Source organism: Oscarella lobularis, chromosome 14 (genome assembly GCF_947507565.1).
Source record: "Oscarella lobularis chromosome 14, ooOscLobu1.1, whole genome shotgun sequence".
Lineage (NCBI taxonomy): Eukaryota > Metazoa > Porifera > Homoscleromorpha > Homosclerophorida > Oscarellidae > Oscarella > Oscarella lobularis.
In genome coordinates, this window is record NC_089188.1 from 1,565,283 (window position 1) to 1,581,673 (window position 16,391).

Consider the following 16,391-nt stretch of genomic DNA (forward strand, 5'->3'; position numbering starts at 1 on the left):
GACAAGAGGAGAGACGTCAGATAACGGCATGGAAGTTTATTCATTTATTGAAACAAGCAGGAAATGTAACACACCGGGGAAAGTTCTCAAGCCCCCCCTCTAACAGGGGCTACTAACTGTAGACTTTACTTTGCAGGAAGACAAGAATCTCATTTTCGACTTGCGGTTTAAGAGGATGTCAAGATTTTGTATAAAAGGGAGACCCATCGTCGCACCGTTTGCACTTGCCGGTGACTTGAAGCACGAAGCACTACTCCAGCTATGCTGTTTGCTGTTCTCCTTCTCTTCGCCTGCTGCAACTCTCTCAGCTCAGCCCAATTCTCAGGTATAGTGCAGACGCAAGTCATTGCCTTCCCCTTGCAGTGGTTTCAATGCGGACATTTGTTGCAGCTCACTCTCTCCAATTCGGCCGAGTCGAGTGGAACTCAGACGAGTCCGACACGCGCGAATACGTCGTACCGGACGGCTGTCCGGTGTCGAGCGCACTCCCAGAATGCTGTCCCAAAGACCTTCAAGGACCCAGCTGCAAGCAGATCGTCTTTGACAGAACAATGCGCGTCGAGCTCGACGAGGAAGTTCACGTGCAAGCGTCGGTCAGCTACAAGGACAATGTCGACGCGAGGGCCTTTACGAGTTGGGTCCTTCATCCCAATGCGAGGAGTGCGTACGTGTGCATGACGCCGTCGGGCTACGCGGCTCACGATCTTTCGCTGAGCATCGAATGGTCGGCGTACGTGAGCAAGAAGGCCAACGATGGCGAAATACCGACGATTGGAAACAATAGTCGGTCCGGATTCGTTGGCGACGGCATTATTGAGTTCGGCGACTTTACGTACGGACGAGTATGCGAAAATGTCGTTGTGGTACAAAAAGAGTCGATTTTACATCTGCCATATTTATTATCATTCGTCTTCCGTGTAGGATGGCACCGTAACGACCGTTTTGATAACGACGAGATTGGAAAACGAAGAGAGAATGATGCAGGACGCAGTGTTCTCTTGGACGGAGAACGTCAGAGACAATGCGTTCACAGTCTGCGTCGAAGAGATGCAAAAGTTCAGCGGAGTTCATCGTGACGTCAAAGTGGTGCGTTCGTATTTAGACCGCGGGGACGTAGGTAATTATGTAATAGGACTGGATTGCGTTTGACGACACGAGCATCGCTTTGCTGCAATCGCGTCTCAACGTGACGGAGGCCGACAGTACGACTTTCATAGTGTCGGAAAGCTCGTCGAGTTTGACCTACAGAAAAGTAACGTTTTTGCAGTCTCATCAATTAAACAAATGACGTTATGTTTCAATTCTTTTAGAGAGTCGCCTTTACTAGAACGTATTACGAAAAATTGCCTCCAGCCGTGTTCGTTTCACCGACGAGCAAGACATTGGACGACGTTGTCGTCGTGTGGGCGGAAGTACGAATTGACTCTTCGAGCAATATAAACTGATCTCTAATTGAATAACGAATCTGTTAGTCTGTGACGTCAACGGGCTTTGATTTGGTGCTGATGGATGGCTACAGTCAATCGTACAGAAGCGCCCGATCTACGCGCGAAGTCGACGTTTCGTGGATAGTGATTGGATGTGAGGAAGCCGCATTCGTGATAAAAAACAGCATAATTGATGCGCTTCCTTATTTTCTAGACACGGATCCGTGCGTCGGTGTTCAGTGCGCTCTATACGGCTATTGCGAACCTATTGGACCTCACAGTCACGCATGCGTGCCGCCGAACTGCACCGAAATCGAAGCTCCCGTTTGCACGTCCGACGGTCAGACGTTTATCAACGAGTGCTACTACCGTCGCTACTTATTTCAAACTCGGCGAACTGACGTCCGAATCCATCATCACGGAAGTTGCATGCCATTTCCATTTCAGCCCGGTACCGTCACACTCGACTCTCCAACCACGGGAAGCCAACAGTACGCGTGCAAGCAAATCCAGTTCAATCCACACTTTTTCTACCCGGGCCAGCGGCTTCACGCGTTGGTTACACCCGATTTTCGTAGCAACGACTACGCTGACTTTGTTCACGATCCAGCCGTCGTTTGGATAGAAGAGTTCGGCTACGAAAATCTGACGATATGCGCTTACGTGGCGGGCAGAGGAGATCGGCACGACATGGCCGACGAGCATTCGGTTACAGCGAGTTACATGGTCTATCAAGGAGCACCGGACGATGGAAATGCCGGACTTTTGACGGTGTCTCACTGGTGGACGGGAACGTTGTGCAAGAGCGTCTCGCTGTACGGATTTTCGACGGTTCCGCACGTTTTGGTAAGCATCGAACACGGATTGAACAAATTGAAGCACGATGCGGCAAGCATCTGGCTCGATTCGGTGTCTGTCGACTCCTTCACGGTTTGCGTGAGAGAATTGCAGAATTTCGACGGACTTCATCAACACGTTTTCATTGTGAGATCTTCAATATAGCGGCAGAGGTATGAGTGATTCAAAATTTTTGTTTTTTTGTGTAGAATTGGCTGGCTTTCACGACGGTTCCGTATACGATTTTCTCCGATTACGGTTCGGCGTTGTTTGACGTGCACAACGCACTTCGAAGCAACGTGAATGACGCTCACTGCCAAGTACAGAATGATAGGAATTCTTTGCAGTATTTGATAGTATAACACTTATTTGATCAGATTATCGATTTTACAAGAGCTTATAACGTCGCTCCTCGAATTCTCGTGACGGCACAACGTAACGACTCAGTTGAAGTTTCGTCTAAATATGACGACGTCATTGCGTGGGTTGAGGTTAGTCTCATTTTTCGATTTTTATCGCAGTGAAGAATTTGAATTCTTTAGAGCGTCAGCAGATTGAAATTCCGCGTGTGCGTCAAAGAATTCTATCCCGATCCTATTAAAGTGATCTACGCAGTCATGCCCGGTCAGTACAATAAAAGAAGTGATCCGGTTCAATTTATAAAAAGTCTTGCTTGAATGAATGTAGATGCGTGCGAAGAGCCGGGCTGGTTTCCCTACGATGGCTATTGCTACAAGCCGAGTATCGAATGCAAGACGCACGAAGAGGCCGCAGCCGATTGCGTGTCCCAAGGAGGTCACCTCAGTAGCATTCATAGTGATCGAGAAGCGTTTTTCGTGGGCACGCTGACGGGTCAGAACGCGTGGATTGGACTTCCGTACGAAGTGAGCAATGCGAGCTTGGACTTGAATCGGTGGAGCGACGGATCAGCAGTCGGATACACGCATTGGGCGAGCGGCTACGCGGGAGGTGTCATGTTGGGACAGTGTATTGGTACTCTGGGTCCGTTCAACCGCTTCACGTGGAATATCAGTGATTGCTACGATTGCAAGTCGTACGTTTGCAAGAAAGGTAAAAGACTGATTCATTAGGAATTTGTGTGATGGTTTCTTTTCAGATTTACGTGCGTGTAGTACCGGAGCGCACAACTGTTCTCAGTTCGCCGATTGCGACGACGAAGACGGCGGGTTCACGTGTGATTGCAGGTCGACGCACGACGGAGATGGATTTACATGCCGTAAGTGTCTACGCTTGTATCCGGATTATTTACGAAGAGTTTTTACTCAGGCGCCGACGAATGCAAGCTTGCCTTGGACGACTGCAGTTCAGACGCGCACTGCATCAACACAGAAAATTCGTATGAGTGCGATTGCAAGCTGGGTTATATTGGAGACGGAAAGACGTGCGGTGAGTCTGAAGTTCACCGAATAGCAATAATAATAATAATAATAATTGGTTTCGTTTCAGATGCTGACGAATGTGCTCTTAAAATCGACGACTGCCACGAGCTGGCCACCTGCACCAATATCATTGGCTCATTCGAGTGCACATGTCCGATTGAATACAAAGGAAATGGAAAAAATTGCGGTAAAGACACGCCGATAGAAATCGCTCTAAAGCACGCTTTGAATTTGTTTGTCTAACAGAGAGAATCTGCCCTGACGATTGGAACTTTTTCGACGGTCACTGCTACAAGGCACTTCCCCCCAGTTCCACGACGTGGCAGCATGTCGTGCTCAATTGCCGCACGCTTGATTCGCGCGCAAATCTCGTCTCGTTGAACAGCCCATATGAACAGAATTACGTCAACGGCCTGACGTCGTCGTCCTATTTTATTGGCTATAATGACGTCGACAGGGAGGGTGCGTGGAAGTGGGTGGACGGATCTCCGAGCACGTTCTCCTACTGGCGACACGGAGAGCCCAATAACGGGGGATATTACAGCAGCTGGTGGCGGTATCGATACGGAAACGAAGACTGTACGTACGCAGAGAAGTCGGATAGCGGGAGGTGGTCCGATATTCCGTGCAGCGCTTATAAAAACTATCAATACGTGTGCGAAATTCCCTTCTAGCGCGGTAAGTTCGCTTTTTCTCCACTGGACTCCTTTAGTGTAAGCTTTAGTTTTCGTTTTCAGAATGCCACCATGTTCGCGCGCACTTTTACTGTCACGAATAGATCTTCTCTCACCGTTGAAGTTCTGATTGCAGAATATAGAAGAGAGGGATGCTTCTTCTGAGTCCTCTCGTAATCCAGCAGAGCTGTCATCAATCGCTTGATATTCCACCGAGCAGCAGATATCCTATCCACCAACGGCTTCAACTAGAAAGAAAGAGTGAACTGTCGAAAGGCTGATCGAAGTCGCGAATTATTTTGCCGGCAAAATTTTTCGAGCGCTTCTGATTTGCTTCAGGCCGGATATCGCGCTGTTGCTACGGGAAATGGGGATGCGGTGCATTCGGTGGGGAACCCCAGCTCAAGTCGATGATTCAGTGGAAAGCCACATCCGCAAGTGGAAGGCCGGGACATGAGACCCAATCCCATTAGCCCCTGTCTACCAACCTCAACCACTCGGGCATCATCGAATGGGTAATAGAGCATCGCCAGCCTCAAGACAAATACGAACGGAGGAGTCCTCTGAGAGCACGAGATTGGCCCACATAAGTCTATATTTCTTCTGAGATTTTCCGGCTAGCAATCTCTTTCCTTGCCGGGTTTTATTTGAAAGGAACCTTTTGTTACAGTTTCCCATTAGAGCTGGTGGATCCATATCGAAGCCACTTATAGGTACATAAGTGTCAAAATGCAGTCATTTGGGTTAGAGCTAGGTGCATTTGGTTTAATTAGGGGACGTGCTGAGTCATCGAGGTTATGCTGCTGTCTCTGCAGGACTTCCCCGTTCTGAGAAATGACGCGCAGACTGTATGCCGCCCGAAGTTGAATGGTTCGGGCGGCACGCACAATCCGGATCTAGCTGCCATGCGGCGCTCAGGACTACGTCACCGGGCGTCTTACTTACGTTCTTGTCGGAGGAAGCTCAGACTGGACAGGAGGAGAAAAGCCGGATGCCGGCCGGATGCCGGTTGGGTGCCGGTTCGGCGATAGACACTAACAGTGAAACTTACACACTGGGAACGTTCTCAAGTCCCCCTGGGCCGTCTAACAGGAAGATTATGAAAGAGTGCCAACGTTCTCAAGCCCCATCTAATAGGAAAATTATCTGAAAACAAACAGTCGGAACTGACTTGTTATAGAACAAACAGTGAAACATTACACGCTGGGAACGTCCTCCAGAGTCATCGAACTTTCGATTTGCGGTTCAAAGCGGACGTCAAGATTTTGTATAAAAGGGAGACCGAACGTTGCACCGTTTGCACTTGCTGGTGACTTGAAGCGTGAAGCACTGCTCCAGCTATGTTGTTTGCTGTTCTCCTTCTCTTCGCCTGCTGCAACTCCCTCAGCTCAGCCCAATTCTCAGGTATAGTGCAGACGCAAGTCATCGCTTTCCTTGCCGCGTTTTCAATACGGACATTTGTTGCAGCTCACTCTCTCCAATTCGGCCGAGTCGAGTGGAATTCGGGCGAGTCCGACACGCGCGTTTACGTCGAGCCTGAAGGCTGTCCGGTTTCGAGCGCACTCCCAGAGTGTTGTCCCAAAGACCTTCAAGGACCCAGCTGCAAGCAGATTGTCTTCGACAAGGCGATGCTCGTCGAGCTCGACGAGGAAGTTCACGTGCAAGCGTCGGTCAGCTACAAGAACAATGTCAACGTGAAGGCGTTTACGAGTTGGGTCCTTCATCCCAATTCGAGGAGTGCGTACGTGTGCATGACGCCGTCGGGCTACGCGGCTCACGATCTTTCGCTGAGCATCGAATGGTCGGCGTACGTGAGCAAGAAGGCCGGCGACGACGAAATACCGACGATTGGAAATAATGGTAGTCGGCCCGGATTCGCGGGCGACGGCATTATCGAGTTTGACGACTTTACGTACGGAAAAGTGTGCAAAAATGTCGTTGTGGTGCGAAATGAATCGATTTTACAGCACAGTCATGTTTATTATTATTCGGCGTCTTTTTAGAGTGGCACTGTGACGACCGTTTTGATAACGACGAGAGTGGAGAACGAAGAGAGAATGATGCAGGATGCCGTCTTCTCTTGGACTGAGAACGTCAGAGACAATGCGTTCACGGTCTGCGTCGAAGAGATGCAAAAGTTCAGCGGAGTTCATCGTGACGTCAAAGTGGTGCGTTCGTATTTAATGAGACGCCGGACGTGGCTAATGATGATGTAATAGGATTGGATTGCGTTCGACGACACGAGCATCGCTTTGCTGCAGTCGCATCTCAACGTGACAGAGGTCGACAGGACGGCTTTCGTCGTGTCGGGAAGCTCGTCGAGTTCGGTCGAAAACACGTACAGAAAAGTAACCCTTTTGTTGCAATTATCAGTTGAGCGAATGACGTTATATTTTGATCCTTTCAGAGAGTTGCGTTCACTAGGACGTATTATGAAAAATTACCTCCAGCCGTGTTCGTTTCACCGACGAGCAAGACATCGGACGATGTTATCATTGTGTGGGCGGAAGTACGAATCGATTCTTAGAGCAATAAACTGATCTCTAATTGAATAACGAATCTGTTAGTCTGTGACGGCAACGGGCTTCGATTTGGTGCTGATGGATGGCTACAGTCAATCGTACGAAAACGCTGGATCCACGCACGAAGTTGACGTTTCGTGGATAGTGATTGGCTGTGAGGAAGCCTCCTGCGTGATATGAAAACGGCAATATTGATCCGTCCTCTTATTATTTTCTAGACACGGATCCTTGCGTCACTGTTCGATGCGCTCTGTACGGCTATTGCGAACCTATTGGACCTCACAGTCACGTGTGCGTGCCGCCGAACTGCACCGAAATCGAAGCTCCCGTTTGCACGTCCGACGGTCAGACGTTTATCAACGAGTGCTACTACCGTCGCTACATATTTCAAACTCGGCGGACTGACGTCCGAATCCATCATCACGGAAGTTGCATGCCATTTCCATTTCAGCCCGGTACCGTCACACTCGACTCTCCTACCACGGGAAGCCAACAGTACGCGTGCAAGCAAATCCAGTTCAATCCACACTTTTTCTACCCGGGCCAGCGGCTTCACGCGTTGGTTACACCCGATTTTCGTAGTAACGGCGACGCTGACTTTGTTCACGATCCAGCCGTCGTTTGGATAGAAGAGTTCGGCTACGAAAATCTGACGATATGCGCTTACGTGGCGGGCAGAGGAGATCGGCACGACATGGCCGACGAGCATTCGGTTACAGCGAGTTACATGGTCTATCAAGGAGCACCGGACGATGGAATGGCCGGACTTTTGACGGTGTCTCACTGGTGGACGGGAACGTTATGCAAGAGCGTCTCGCTGTACGGATTTTCGACGGTTCCGCACGTTTTGGTAAGCATCGAGCACGGATTGAACAAATTGAAGCACGATGCGGCGAGCATCTGGCTCGATTCGGTGTCCGTCGACTCCTTCACGGTTTGCGTGAGAGAATTGCAGAATTTCGACGGACTTCATCAACACGTTTCCATTGTAAGAACTTCAATATAGCTGCAGAGGTATAAGTGATTTAAAATTTTGGTAGAATTGGCTGGCTTTCACGACGGTTCCGTATACGATTTTCTCCGATTACGGTTCGGCGTTGTTTGACGTGCACAACGCACTTCGAAGCAAAGTGAATGACGCTCACTGCCAGGTGCAGAATGATGAGAATTCTTTACAGTATTTGATAGCATAATACCGATTTGATCAGATTATCGATTTTACGAGAGCCTATAACGTCGCTCCTCGAATTCTCGTGACGGCACAACGTAACGACTCAGTTGAAGTTTCGTCTAAATATGATGACGTCATTGCGTGGGTTGAGGTTAGTTACCGTTTTCGTTTAATCACAGTAAAGAATTTGAATTCTTTAGAGCGTCAGCAGATTGAAATTCCGCGTGTGCGTCAAAGAATTCTATCCCGATCCTATTAAAGTGATCTACGCAGTCATGCCCGGTCAGTACAATAAAAGAAGTGATCCGGTTCAATTTATAAAAAGTCTTGCTTGAATAAATGTAGATGCGTGCGAAGAGCCGGGCTGGTTTCCCTACGATGGCTATTGCTACAAGCCGAGCAGCGAGTGCAAGACGCACGAAGAGGCCGCAGCCGATTGCGTGTCCCAAGGAGGTCACCTCAGTAGCATTCATAGTGATCGAGAAGCGTTTTTCGTGGGCACGCTGACGGGTCAGAACGCGTGGATTGGACTTCCGTACGAAGTGAGCAATGCGAGCTTGGACTTGAATCGGTGGAGCGACGGATCAGCAGTCGGATACACGCATTGGGCGAGCGGCTACGCGGGAGGTGTCATGTTGGGACAGTGTATTGGTACCCTGGGTCCGTTCAACCGCTTCACGTGGAATATCAGTGATTGCTACGATTGCAAGTCGTACGTTTGCAAGAAAGGTAAAAGATCGACTGAGTCATTAGGAATTTGTGTGATGGTTTCTTTTCAGATTTACGTGCGTGTAGTACCGGAGCGCACAACTGTTCTCAGTTCGCCGATTGCGACGACGAAGACGGCGGGTTCACGTGCGATTGCAGGTCGACGCACGACGGAGATGGATTTACATGCCGTAAGTGTCTACGCTTGTATCCGGATTATTTACGAAGAGTTTTTACTCAGGCGCCGACGAATGCAAGCTTGCCTTGGACGACTGCAGTTCAGACGCGCACTGCATCAACACGGAAGATTCGTATGAGTGCGATTGCAAGCTGGGTTATATTGGAGACGGAAAGACGTGCGGTGAGTCTTAGGTACACTGAATAGCAGTCGTACTAATAATAATGATTGGTTTCGTTTCAGATGCTGACGAATGTGCTCTTAAAATCGACGACTGCCACGAGCTGGCCACATGCACCAATATCATTGGCTCATTCGAATGCACGTGTCCGATCGAATACAAAGGAAATGGAAAAAATTGCGGTAAAGACACGCCGATAGAAATATCTCTAAAGCACGCTTTGAATTCGTCTGTTTAACAGAGAGAATCTGCCCTGACGATTGGAACTTTTTCGACGGTCACTGCTACAAGGCACTTCCCCCCAGTTCCACGACGTGGCAGCATGTCGTGCTCAATTGCCGCACGCTTGATTCGCGCGCAAATCTCGTCTCGCTGAACAGCCCACATGAACAGAATTACGTCAACGGCTTGACGTCGTCGTCCTATTTTATTGGCTATAACGACGTCGACAGGGAAGGGGCATGGAAGTGGGTGGACGGATCTCCGAGCACGTTCTCCTACTGGCGACACGGAGAGCCCAATAACGGGGGATATTACAGCAGTTGGTGGCGGTATCGATACGGAAACGAAGACTGTACGTACGCAGAGAAGTCGGATAGCGGGAGGTGGTCCGATATTCCGTGCAGCGCTTATAAAAACTATCAATACGTGTGCGAAATTCCCTTCTAGCGCGGTAAGTTCGCTTTTTCTCCACTGGTCTCCTTTAGTGTAAGCTTTAGTTTTCAGAATGCCACCATGTTCGCGCGCAGTTTTACTGTCACAAATAGATCTTCTCTCACCGTTGCAATTCTGATTGCAGAAAGTCGAAGAGAGTCGTTTTGGGATGCTTCTTCTGAGCCCTCTCGTAATCCAGCAGAGCTTTCATCAATCGCTTGATATTCCACCGAGCAGCAGATATCCCATCCACCAACGGCTTCAACTAGAAAGAAAGCTCAATGAGATAAGAAGGCCCAATCCCATTAGCTCCTGTCTACCAACCTCAGCCACTCTGGTGTCATCGAATGAGTAATAGAGCATCGCTGGCCTTCCACTTGCAGATGTGGCTATCCACTGAATCATCGATTTCAGCTGGGGGTCCCCACCGAATGCACCGCATCCCCAGTTTCCCGTAGCAACAGCGCGATATCCGGCTTGAAGCGAATCGGAAGCGCTCGACAAAATTTTGCCGGCAAAATGATTCGCCCAGGATTCAGGCTGCGCCAGACGTATGACGTCGTTAGCAATTCCGTCGGCAAATGCATCGAGACTGGTCGCCTCCTCTATAGGACGCGATACGAAGTTGGACGCCCATCGGTCTGTTGAATTCAGATGTGACGTCAACGCTTCAGTGATGATCTCTTTAGAAAGAGTTGCAGCAAACAATGGCAGTTCCGGCGAAAGATCCGGCACGGGGGAATGGAAAGCAGCGTAAGACTTTGTCAATTCTCTGCCAATCTTCTCTTCGCTGTATTGATCCTTAGCTGACGCTCTACCCAAATTTAGGGCATCCATTGCCACTATTTTCGTCAGAGGAGCGCCCCATTTATCACACTGTAAGTGACCTTCGTGCTTCGTCTAGTATACATGTATGGACTCACTTGGTTGCTGTCTTGATAGTCGCCTGCGTACTTCAGAGTCCGACCGTATCCAGAATAGCGAGAAAATCGCTCCGTTCCCTGAATTATTTGCATGTACGTACGCATTAGGAAGGCACATGCGTGTACCTGTATACTGACAGCCTCATTCGAGTCCATAGGTTTCACGAGCAAAACGGACACGAGCAATTCAGGATTGATGCAAAAACGAATTTCTTCCTAAAACGAAACGGTACGAAATTACTACTTACCACCGTATTATTGATTACCTGCACTCTTCCAGTTCGTAGCACCCCGCCGCCCAAGTGCCTTGCTGCAAAATCAGCCTGCAGAGCCATGGACCCAGCATCTTCGATAGATCCTCGCGAAAGCACTTCGACGTGGCATAGCGGATCTGCATTGGAAAGCCAATCTTTCATTTGCAGTGACTTCGCCTTGTGTCGTCTGATCATTATGTAGCCGTTCAAACCAGCTAAGCCAATTTCCCGCACACGATCAAAATAGTGAAGAATGCATTTGAATTTGGCCGCTTGAGACGACCTGCGGTCAGCCCTACGAATTACTCAAATAACAGGCGAATAATTAATCAATTCTCTCTCTAGATTATTTACTCGACATGACTCAGGCCTTTGTAAAATTGAACGAAGCTGAAAGAGCCTTTCTTTTCGTGAGGAAATGCACAGAGGAGAGCATTCGCTAGCAGCGTTGCTACTAGACGTCGACTCAGCGAAACGGTGCGATGAACTATCAGAAAAGAGATCAAGTAAGTCCCCGCCCACTCTTTATTATCAGTGATCTTTTTTTGCGGTCTACTTTCAGCCTACTCTGTTCGAGTTTTCATTCACCTGCGCTACAAAAGGGAATGCGTTTGATCTCCTTATCCAGTTCCACTTTCAATTGACTCGCCGTCTCGGCTATGAATGGAAGTGTCGTGCCGAAGAATCTCGGCGCGTCTTCGCTCGATTTGAAGAAAGCGCGAAGACCGCCGATGGCACTTTCGTCTCCACCCCCCGCCGTTCTCGCTATTTGTTCGAGTGTCGAGCAGAGGGACGACTCGTCGCAACACGCTGCCACGTCCTTGTACAAATCTAACAGCTTCGACCACACCGAAGCGCTGTCGCACGGTAAATCGATATAAGCCATTGACTTCCTGATTCGGGACGTGCTCGCATTAGCGTTCGCCGTTCCCGTATCGTTATGGTCGACGACGGCAAACACTGGGTCGAGGACGTTTTTCCGCCGACGTTCGCTTTTTCGTTGGCGGATTTTCGCGAAAAATGGAATTTCGCACCTCCGTCGTCGACAGAATTCAAGCATTGGGTTCGAGATCGGCAAGAACGACCGTTTCGCGAAGCGAAATCGACGAGGAAGGAGAGCGAAGAAGACGCTATCGTGGACGAAACGTTGGAAAGTACTGTAGAAATTCAGAAAGACGACGTTGGAGAGGATGAGGAGAGTCGACAGATTGAAGATGAAAACATTTGTCATTGGACTTGGGAGGAGTTGAATGTATTGAGAAATGATCGAGATTTTGGAAAGAGTCGAATTTTGGAATTGGAGTTGAAAAGCGGGGATTTGGAGCGGGAAGTGAAATCGTGTAAGGAGAAAATTCGCGAGATGAAGGACTTGATCGTTCGTCAGACCGAGCTCATGGGAAAATTAAAAAGGGAGAATGAGGAGATGCATATTAGGTTGAAGCGGTGGAGAAAACAATGCGGCGTGTTGGACGTGGAGAACGGCGAAATGAAATTAGAGAAAATGAAAAAGGAGGAAGAACTGCGGAGGAGCCAGGACGCTGTGCATAGATTAGAAATGGAGAAAATCAATTGGAATCAGCGACATCGTGACCAAAAAGAAGAGATCGAATTGATGAAAAGAAAGAGGAAAAACGATTTGGACGAAGTGAGACTTGCCATGGAAAGAGACCATATCAAAATCATGGAAAGCATGAAGAGAAAAGTAGACACACTGAAGGAGAAACTGGACACATCTATATCATCTCACAAGAGAGATGCAAAAGCCTTAGAACACCTGAGAAGACACTATTCGCGCGAGAATAAGAAATAGATCAATTCAGTAAGCAAACAAGCATAACATCAAATTCCATAATATCAAAGCTCTAGTTATTTGTACGGTGGAAGATTCCACTCGGTCGGATTAAAATCTTCCAGCGATTTTATTACACTGTGAGCGTTCTTGCACAATTGCGGATCCATTCGTTGATCTGGAACCATAACCGTCCACATTCCCGCCGCTCGGGCCGCCTCAATCCCATTGGGCGCGTCCTCGAACACCAAGACGTTGCCAGGATTCGGACTCGGAGGCGAAAAGCGTTGCGCCGCTTGCAAGTAGACGTCCGGCGCCGGTTTACCCGCTTTCACTTCCGGATCGTCACCCGCGACCACGTGCGTGAATATTTTGAAAAATTCTCTATGCCTCGATATTTTCTGTTCGTAATTGATTGCAGACGATCCGGTGGCTAGAGCCATGGGAATGGCGTTCGTTTCGAAATAGCGTACGACCTTTTCGACTCCTATAGCGAACACGCAAATCTAAATGTGCTGCTTTGGAAGAAGGCGTGGTCTCGCCTGGCATTAGGTTTGCTCGTGGAAATGCAGCCGCGAAGCGTTCTGCCGCTATTTGCAAGTATTCCTCGGCCGTGATAGGAAGTTCGAGCTCGTCGACGAGAATTTGGGACGACTGGATGGGCGGGCGACCCATCATTTTCACTTTGACGTCCCAATCGAATGTTTTTCCGTAAGGAGCGACGATTTCCTGTGTTACTTCGGTGTAAAGCGCTTCCGTGTCTAACAGAATCATCGCTTGAGCAAATCGCCCTGTCAAGAACGAGATTTCACCTAACAATAGGCCATCTACATCGAAAAGAACGTGGGTAATTCGCTTTGAGTCCATTTCGTATACGGGGGATGCACGACGTTGTCATCACCGTCAACATTCCAGTATTATTTCGCAGAGCCCGTATATTTTCGGATTGTCCGCCATGTTCGCCTAAAAGCTTGGAGCCGCTTACGGCAGCCGTTCGACCCACTTGCCTCCTCTTCGCCTGCCTTTGCATTCGACAAAACTTCGAAACGAAAACAAACGTCGCGACCGTTTTTTCATTCTCCGCGGCGCGGCATGAGCGTTCTAAGCGACGAACTCAATCTCCTCATATACAAATACCTCCAGGAGTCAGGTGGGCGATTTTCGTGCAGGTGGGCCCCCTTTACCGAGACGCGTCTCGTCGCGCAGGTTTCAACCATTCGGCTTTTACATTCTACATGGAATCCAATCTGACGTCGTCATCGTCCAATCACGTGATACCGCCAGGGGCTCTAGTGACGGCCGTTCAAAAAGGCTTACAATACGTTCAAGCCGAAATCGGAATCAACGAGGTAGATGACTCAAAAATGCGGCAAAAGTATAATTAAATCATCTTTTGGTAGGAGGGAAGCTGCTTTGAGGAATCAGAACAGCCTTTGTCTTTGATTCATGCAATGTCGCCTGACTACGTAGCAAGCCGTATATCATCGCTACAACAACGCGTCAAACCGCCGCCTCCGCCACCTCGATCCTTGTCTCAAGATCAAATTATTCCCTCTTCAGTCTCAATAGTATCGATGCCTGTAGCTTCTTCTTCTGCTGCTGGTGCTGCTGGCGTTGGGGTCATTCAAGAGGCTGTGGTTCCAAGGCAACCTCTCGATGGATTGCCTGCAGTTCTTCCTTCGTTTCCTGTGCCTCCCTCGCTTCCCGTTTCGACGCCGTCTTCGTCCTTCAATGAAGTCGGCATGGCTCAAGTCAATTCTGAATTGGTTGCTAGGCAGCCGGACGTTGTTAGGGAAGACTTGCTCAATGGACCCCATTCCCATCATCATCATCATCATCATCACGGTAAGAGAAGAACTTTGCGTGCGTGGAGTCTAACGATATGAATTGAATAATAGAAGAGAGTATGGATGTGGATGTGGGACAGGGGATGCCTGCTGCAGCCGAGTCTTCAGCCAGCAGCAAAGTCATCTTATTAAAAGGCCACGAGGGAGACGTAAGATTTAGTTTATTTAATATGTGCAGAGGGAGAAAATTGGTATTAGGTATTCGTTTGCGCTTGGAATCCCATTTGTGATCTGTTAGCTTCTGGGTAAGTTAATACTGTGGCCAACTGCTTTGTTTCTATTGCGAGATGACGTAGTTCTGGCGATGCTACAGCTCGTCTATGGGATTGTAGCGAACTAGGGGAAGGAGAACACTTAGCCACTATGTATCACGTTAATAAAGATTATAATCAACAAAACTGCGACGTCACGTCTATGGAATGGAATGTAAGAAAAAGAATGATTCTGATTCAATACGTAATGGACGTATGATTTTAGCACGACGGATCTCTCTTGGCAACAGGATTCTATGACGGAAAGACTCGAATATGGGCAAGAGACGGTAAGATCTAATAGTGATATAACCTTATCAATACCCTATGTTTTTTATAGGGAGCTTGCTTCATTGTTTGACTCAGCATCAAGGTCCTGTACTTGCAGTAAAATGGAATCGAAAGGGAAACTTCATCGCTTCGGGAGGCGTGGATAAAAATGTAATCGTGTGGGAAGCACACACGGGCGAAGTGAAGCAGCAATTTCAATTTCATCAAGGTCAGTGCGCAGCTGTATTGTTCGTAGTAGTAGCATTTTGCGTTTGAAAGCTCCTGCTTTGGATTTGGACTGGCAGAGCAACACGTGTCTTGCTTCGTGTTCGACAGACAGACTGGTCTACGTGTGTAAATTGGGGCAGGATAAACCTGTTAGAATATTCAAAGGACACGAAGTGAGGAATAGAAATCATAAAGATGTCTATCTATAATTGAAATAGAACGAAGTAAATACGGTGAAATGGGATCCAGCCGGATCTTACCTCGCTTCTTGTTCTGACGACACCACAGCGAAGGCATGTCATGTGACTCGTTCCTAATTTTTAAAAAATCTTATTCTTCTTTTCTATAAGATATGGTCTTTGAAAGAGGACAACTTTATTCACAGTCTTCATGGCCACTCGCGAGAAATTCACACGGTTAGATGGAGCCCGTCCGGTCCTGGATCTAATAATCCTCATGCTCCTTTGCTACTCGCAAGGTATCACTTCAAATAGTTATTTTTCTCTTCTTCGATCGATCGATTTCTAGCGCTTCGTTTGATGCAACGGTTCGATTGTGGGATGTCGAAAAGGGCGCGTGTCTTCGCGTCCTTGCCTCCCATCACGACGGCATTTACGGCTTGGCTTTCAGTCCCAATGGTCTCTGCTTGGCCACTGGATCATCCGACACGCTCATTCGTCTTTGGTCCACTCACGTACGACGTCACATAACGTAGCTAGAAATCTATATATGGGTCTTTTAGGATGGCAAAATTGTTCATAGTTTTTCAGCGAATTCCCCTATTTTTGAAGTCTGTTGGAATCGAGATGGAGATAAACTGGCAGCATGTGGCGCAGATAATACGGTAAGATCAATAAAATCGACGCCGTTAAATAATAAATTATTTTTTTCAGTTGTTTGTCCTTGACGTCAGCAAACTTGCTTATTAGTACAAAATGTTTTGCAGCGCGTCCCGGATAAAAACGACCCGGGTCGTTGTTTTTTTTTTGTCACAGAGAGTGTCAAAGACACCGTGGCGTTCTAATAAACGTGCTTATTTGCACCCACTGACCGAATCGGCGTTTCGAGCATGCGCGC

The 16,391-nt window shown here is 48.3% G+C and overlaps 6 protein-coding genes across 8 annotated transcripts; 4 read left to right on the forward strand and 2 right to left on the reverse strand.

The window, feature by feature from the left end:
* Positions 1-211: 211 nt before the first annotated feature.
* Positions 212-4,433, forward strand: LOC136195299 (uncharacterized). Its single transcript, XM_065984602.1, has 15 exons — positions 212-325; positions 391-863; positions 922-1,086; positions 1,133-1,252; positions 1,311-1,412; positions 1,473-1,581; positions 1,642-2,411; positions 2,474-2,584; positions 2,642-2,755; positions 2,807-2,888; positions 2,952-3,335; positions 3,382-3,501; positions 3,552-3,671; positions 3,732-3,851; positions 3,911-4,433. The coding sequence occupies exons 1-15, from the start codon at positions 262-264 to the stop codon at positions 4,336-4,338; spliced, it is 3,282 nt and encodes a 1,093-aa protein (XP_065840674.1). The 5' UTR covers positions 212-261; the 3' UTR covers positions 4,339-4,433.
* A 1,073-nt stretch (positions 4,434-5,506) lies between these two features.
* Positions 5,507-9,885, forward strand: LOC136195298 (uncharacterized). Its single transcript, XM_065984600.1, has 15 exons — positions 5,507-5,742; positions 5,806-6,281; positions 6,342-6,506; positions 6,558-6,686; positions 6,746-6,847; positions 6,906-7,014; positions 7,079-7,848; positions 7,901-8,011; positions 8,069-8,182; positions 8,232-8,313; positions 8,377-8,760; positions 8,811-8,930; positions 8,981-9,100; positions 9,161-9,280; positions 9,340-9,885. Exons 1-15 carry the CDS (start codon positions 5,679-5,681, stop codon positions 9,765-9,767), a joined length of 3,294 nt encoding a protein of 1,097 aa, XP_065840672.1. The 5' UTR covers positions 5,507-5,678; the 3' UTR covers positions 9,768-9,885.
* LOC136195301 (uncharacterized) lies at positions 9,695-11,828 on the reverse strand. Its single transcript, XM_065984604.1, has 7 exons — positions 11,518-11,828; positions 11,284-11,416; positions 10,942-11,224; positions 10,802-10,891; positions 10,676-10,753; positions 10,077-10,628; positions 9,695-10,017 (listed from the first exon to the last, which is right to left on the reverse strand). The coding sequence occupies exons 1-7, from the start codon at positions 11,813-11,815 to the stop codon at positions 9,874-9,876; spliced, it is 1,578 nt and encodes a 525-aa protein (XP_065840676.1). The 5' UTR covers positions 11,816-11,828; the 3' UTR covers positions 9,695-9,873.
* On the forward strand, positions 10,970-13,600 carry LOC136195302 (golgin subfamily A member 6-like protein 22). Of its 2 annotated transcripts, XM_065984606.1 has the most exons (5): positions 10,970-11,217; positions 11,275-11,796; positions 11,848-12,748; positions 12,796-13,429; positions 13,487-13,600. In XM_065984606.1, exon 3 carries the CDS (start codon positions 11,870-11,872, stop codon positions 12,737-12,739), a length of 870 nt encoding a protein of 289 aa, XP_065840678.1. In that variant the 5' UTR covers positions 10,970-11,217; positions 11,275-11,796; positions 11,848-11,869; the 3' UTR covers positions 12,740-12,748; positions 12,796-13,429; positions 13,487-13,600. The 2 variants fall into 2 exon arrangements, with proteins under 2 accessions (XP_065840678.1, XP_065840677.1); XM_065984605.1 differs by having other exon boundaries at positions 11,848-13,429.
* LOC136195303 (pseudouridine-5'-phosphatase-like) lies at positions 12,641-13,618 on the reverse strand. Of its 2 annotated transcripts, XM_065984608.1 has the most exons (3): positions 13,531-13,618; positions 13,261-13,479; positions 12,644-13,205 (listed from the first exon to the last, which is right to left on the reverse strand). In XM_065984608.1, exons 1-3 carry the CDS (start codon positions 13,583-13,585, stop codon positions 12,796-12,798), a joined length of 684 nt encoding a protein of 227 aa, XP_065840680.1. In that variant the 5' UTR covers positions 13,586-13,618; the 3' UTR covers positions 12,644-12,795. The 2 variants fall into 2 exon arrangements, with proteins under 2 accessions (XP_065840679.1, XP_065840680.1); XM_065984607.1 differs by having other exon boundaries at positions 12,641-13,205; positions 13,261-13,618.
* A 53-nt stretch (positions 13,619-13,671) lies between these two features.
* On the forward strand, positions 13,672-16,369 carry LOC136195300 (F-box-like/WD repeat-containing protein TBL1XR1). The gene is made up of 14 exons (XM_065984603.1): positions 13,672-13,868; positions 13,925-14,067; positions 14,119-14,563; positions 14,617-14,714; positions 14,764-14,810; positions 14,862-14,991; positions 15,043-15,106; positions 15,157-15,315; positions 15,366-15,487; positions 15,533-15,607; positions 15,665-15,792; positions 15,843-16,008; positions 16,057-16,158; positions 16,208-16,369. Exons 1-14 carry the CDS (start codon positions 13,811-13,813, stop codon positions 16,241-16,243), a joined length of 1,773 nt encoding a protein of 590 aa, XP_065840675.1. The 5' UTR covers positions 13,672-13,810; the 3' UTR covers positions 16,244-16,369.
* The last annotated feature ends 22 nt before the right edge of the window (positions 16,370-16,391 follow it).

Bases quoted from the DNA above. Each gene is read 5' to 3' on its own strand.
- LOC136195298 (XM_065984600.1), top strand. From the start codon at position 5,679: ATGTTGTTTGCTGTTCTCCTTCTCTTCGCCTGCTGCAACTCCCTCAGC. The intron at 8,931-8,980 runs GTAAGTGTCTAC...GTTTTTACTCAG, and splicing joins CGGAGATGGATTTACATGCC to GCGCCGACGAATGCAAGCTT. The intron at 9,101-9,160 runs GTGAGTCTTAGG...GTTTCGTTTCAG, and splicing joins TGGAGACGGAAAGACGTGCG to ATGCTGACGAATGTGCTCTT.
- LOC136195299 (XM_065984602.1), top strand. From the start codon at position 262: ATGCTGTTTGCTGTTCTCCTTCTCTTCGCCTGCTGCAACTCTCTCAGC. The intron at 326-390 runs GTATAGTGCAGA...CATTTGTTGCAG, and splicing joins CAGCTCAGCCCAATTCTCAG to CTCACTCTCTCCAATTCGGC. The intron at 2,756-2,806 runs GTTAGTCTCATT...TGAATTCTTTAG, and splicing joins ACGTCATTGCGTGGGTTGAG to AGCGTCAGCAGATTGAAATT.
- LOC136195300 (XM_065984603.1), top strand. From the start codon at position 13,811: ATGAGCGTTCTAAGCGACGAACTCAATCTCCTCATATACAAATACCTC. The intron at 15,316-15,365 runs GTCAGTGCGCAG...TGCGTTTGAAAG, and splicing joins GCAATTTCAATTTCATCAAG to CTCCTGCTTTGGATTTGGAC. The intron at 15,488-15,532 runs GTGAGGAATAGA...TAATTGAAATAG, and splicing joins GAATATTCAAAGGACACGAA to AACGAAGTAAATACGGTGAA.
- LOC136195303 (XM_065984607.1), bottom strand. From the start codon at position 13,585: ATGGACTCAAAGCGAATTACCCACGTTCTTTTCGATGTAGATGGCCTA. The intron at 13,206-13,260 runs GCGAGACCACGC...TGTTCGCTATAG, and splicing joins ACGAGCAAACCTAATGCCAG to GAGTCGAAAAGGTCGTACGC.
- LOC136195302 (XM_065984605.1), top strand. From the start codon at position 11,870: ATGGTCGACGACGGCAAACACTGGGTCGAGGACGTTTTTCCGCCGACG.
- LOC136195301 (XM_065984604.1), bottom strand. From the start codon at position 11,815: ATGGCTTATATCGATTTACCGTGCGACAGCGCTTCGGTGTGGTCGAAG. The intron at 11,417-11,517 runs GTGAATGAAAAC...CTTTTCTGATAG, and splicing joins CATTCCCTTTTGTAGCGCAG to TTCATCGCACCGTTTCGCTG. The intron at 10,018-10,076 runs GTTGGTAGACAG...CTTTCTTTCTAG, and splicing joins ATGACACCAGAGTGGCTGAG to TTGAAGCCGTTGGTGGATGG.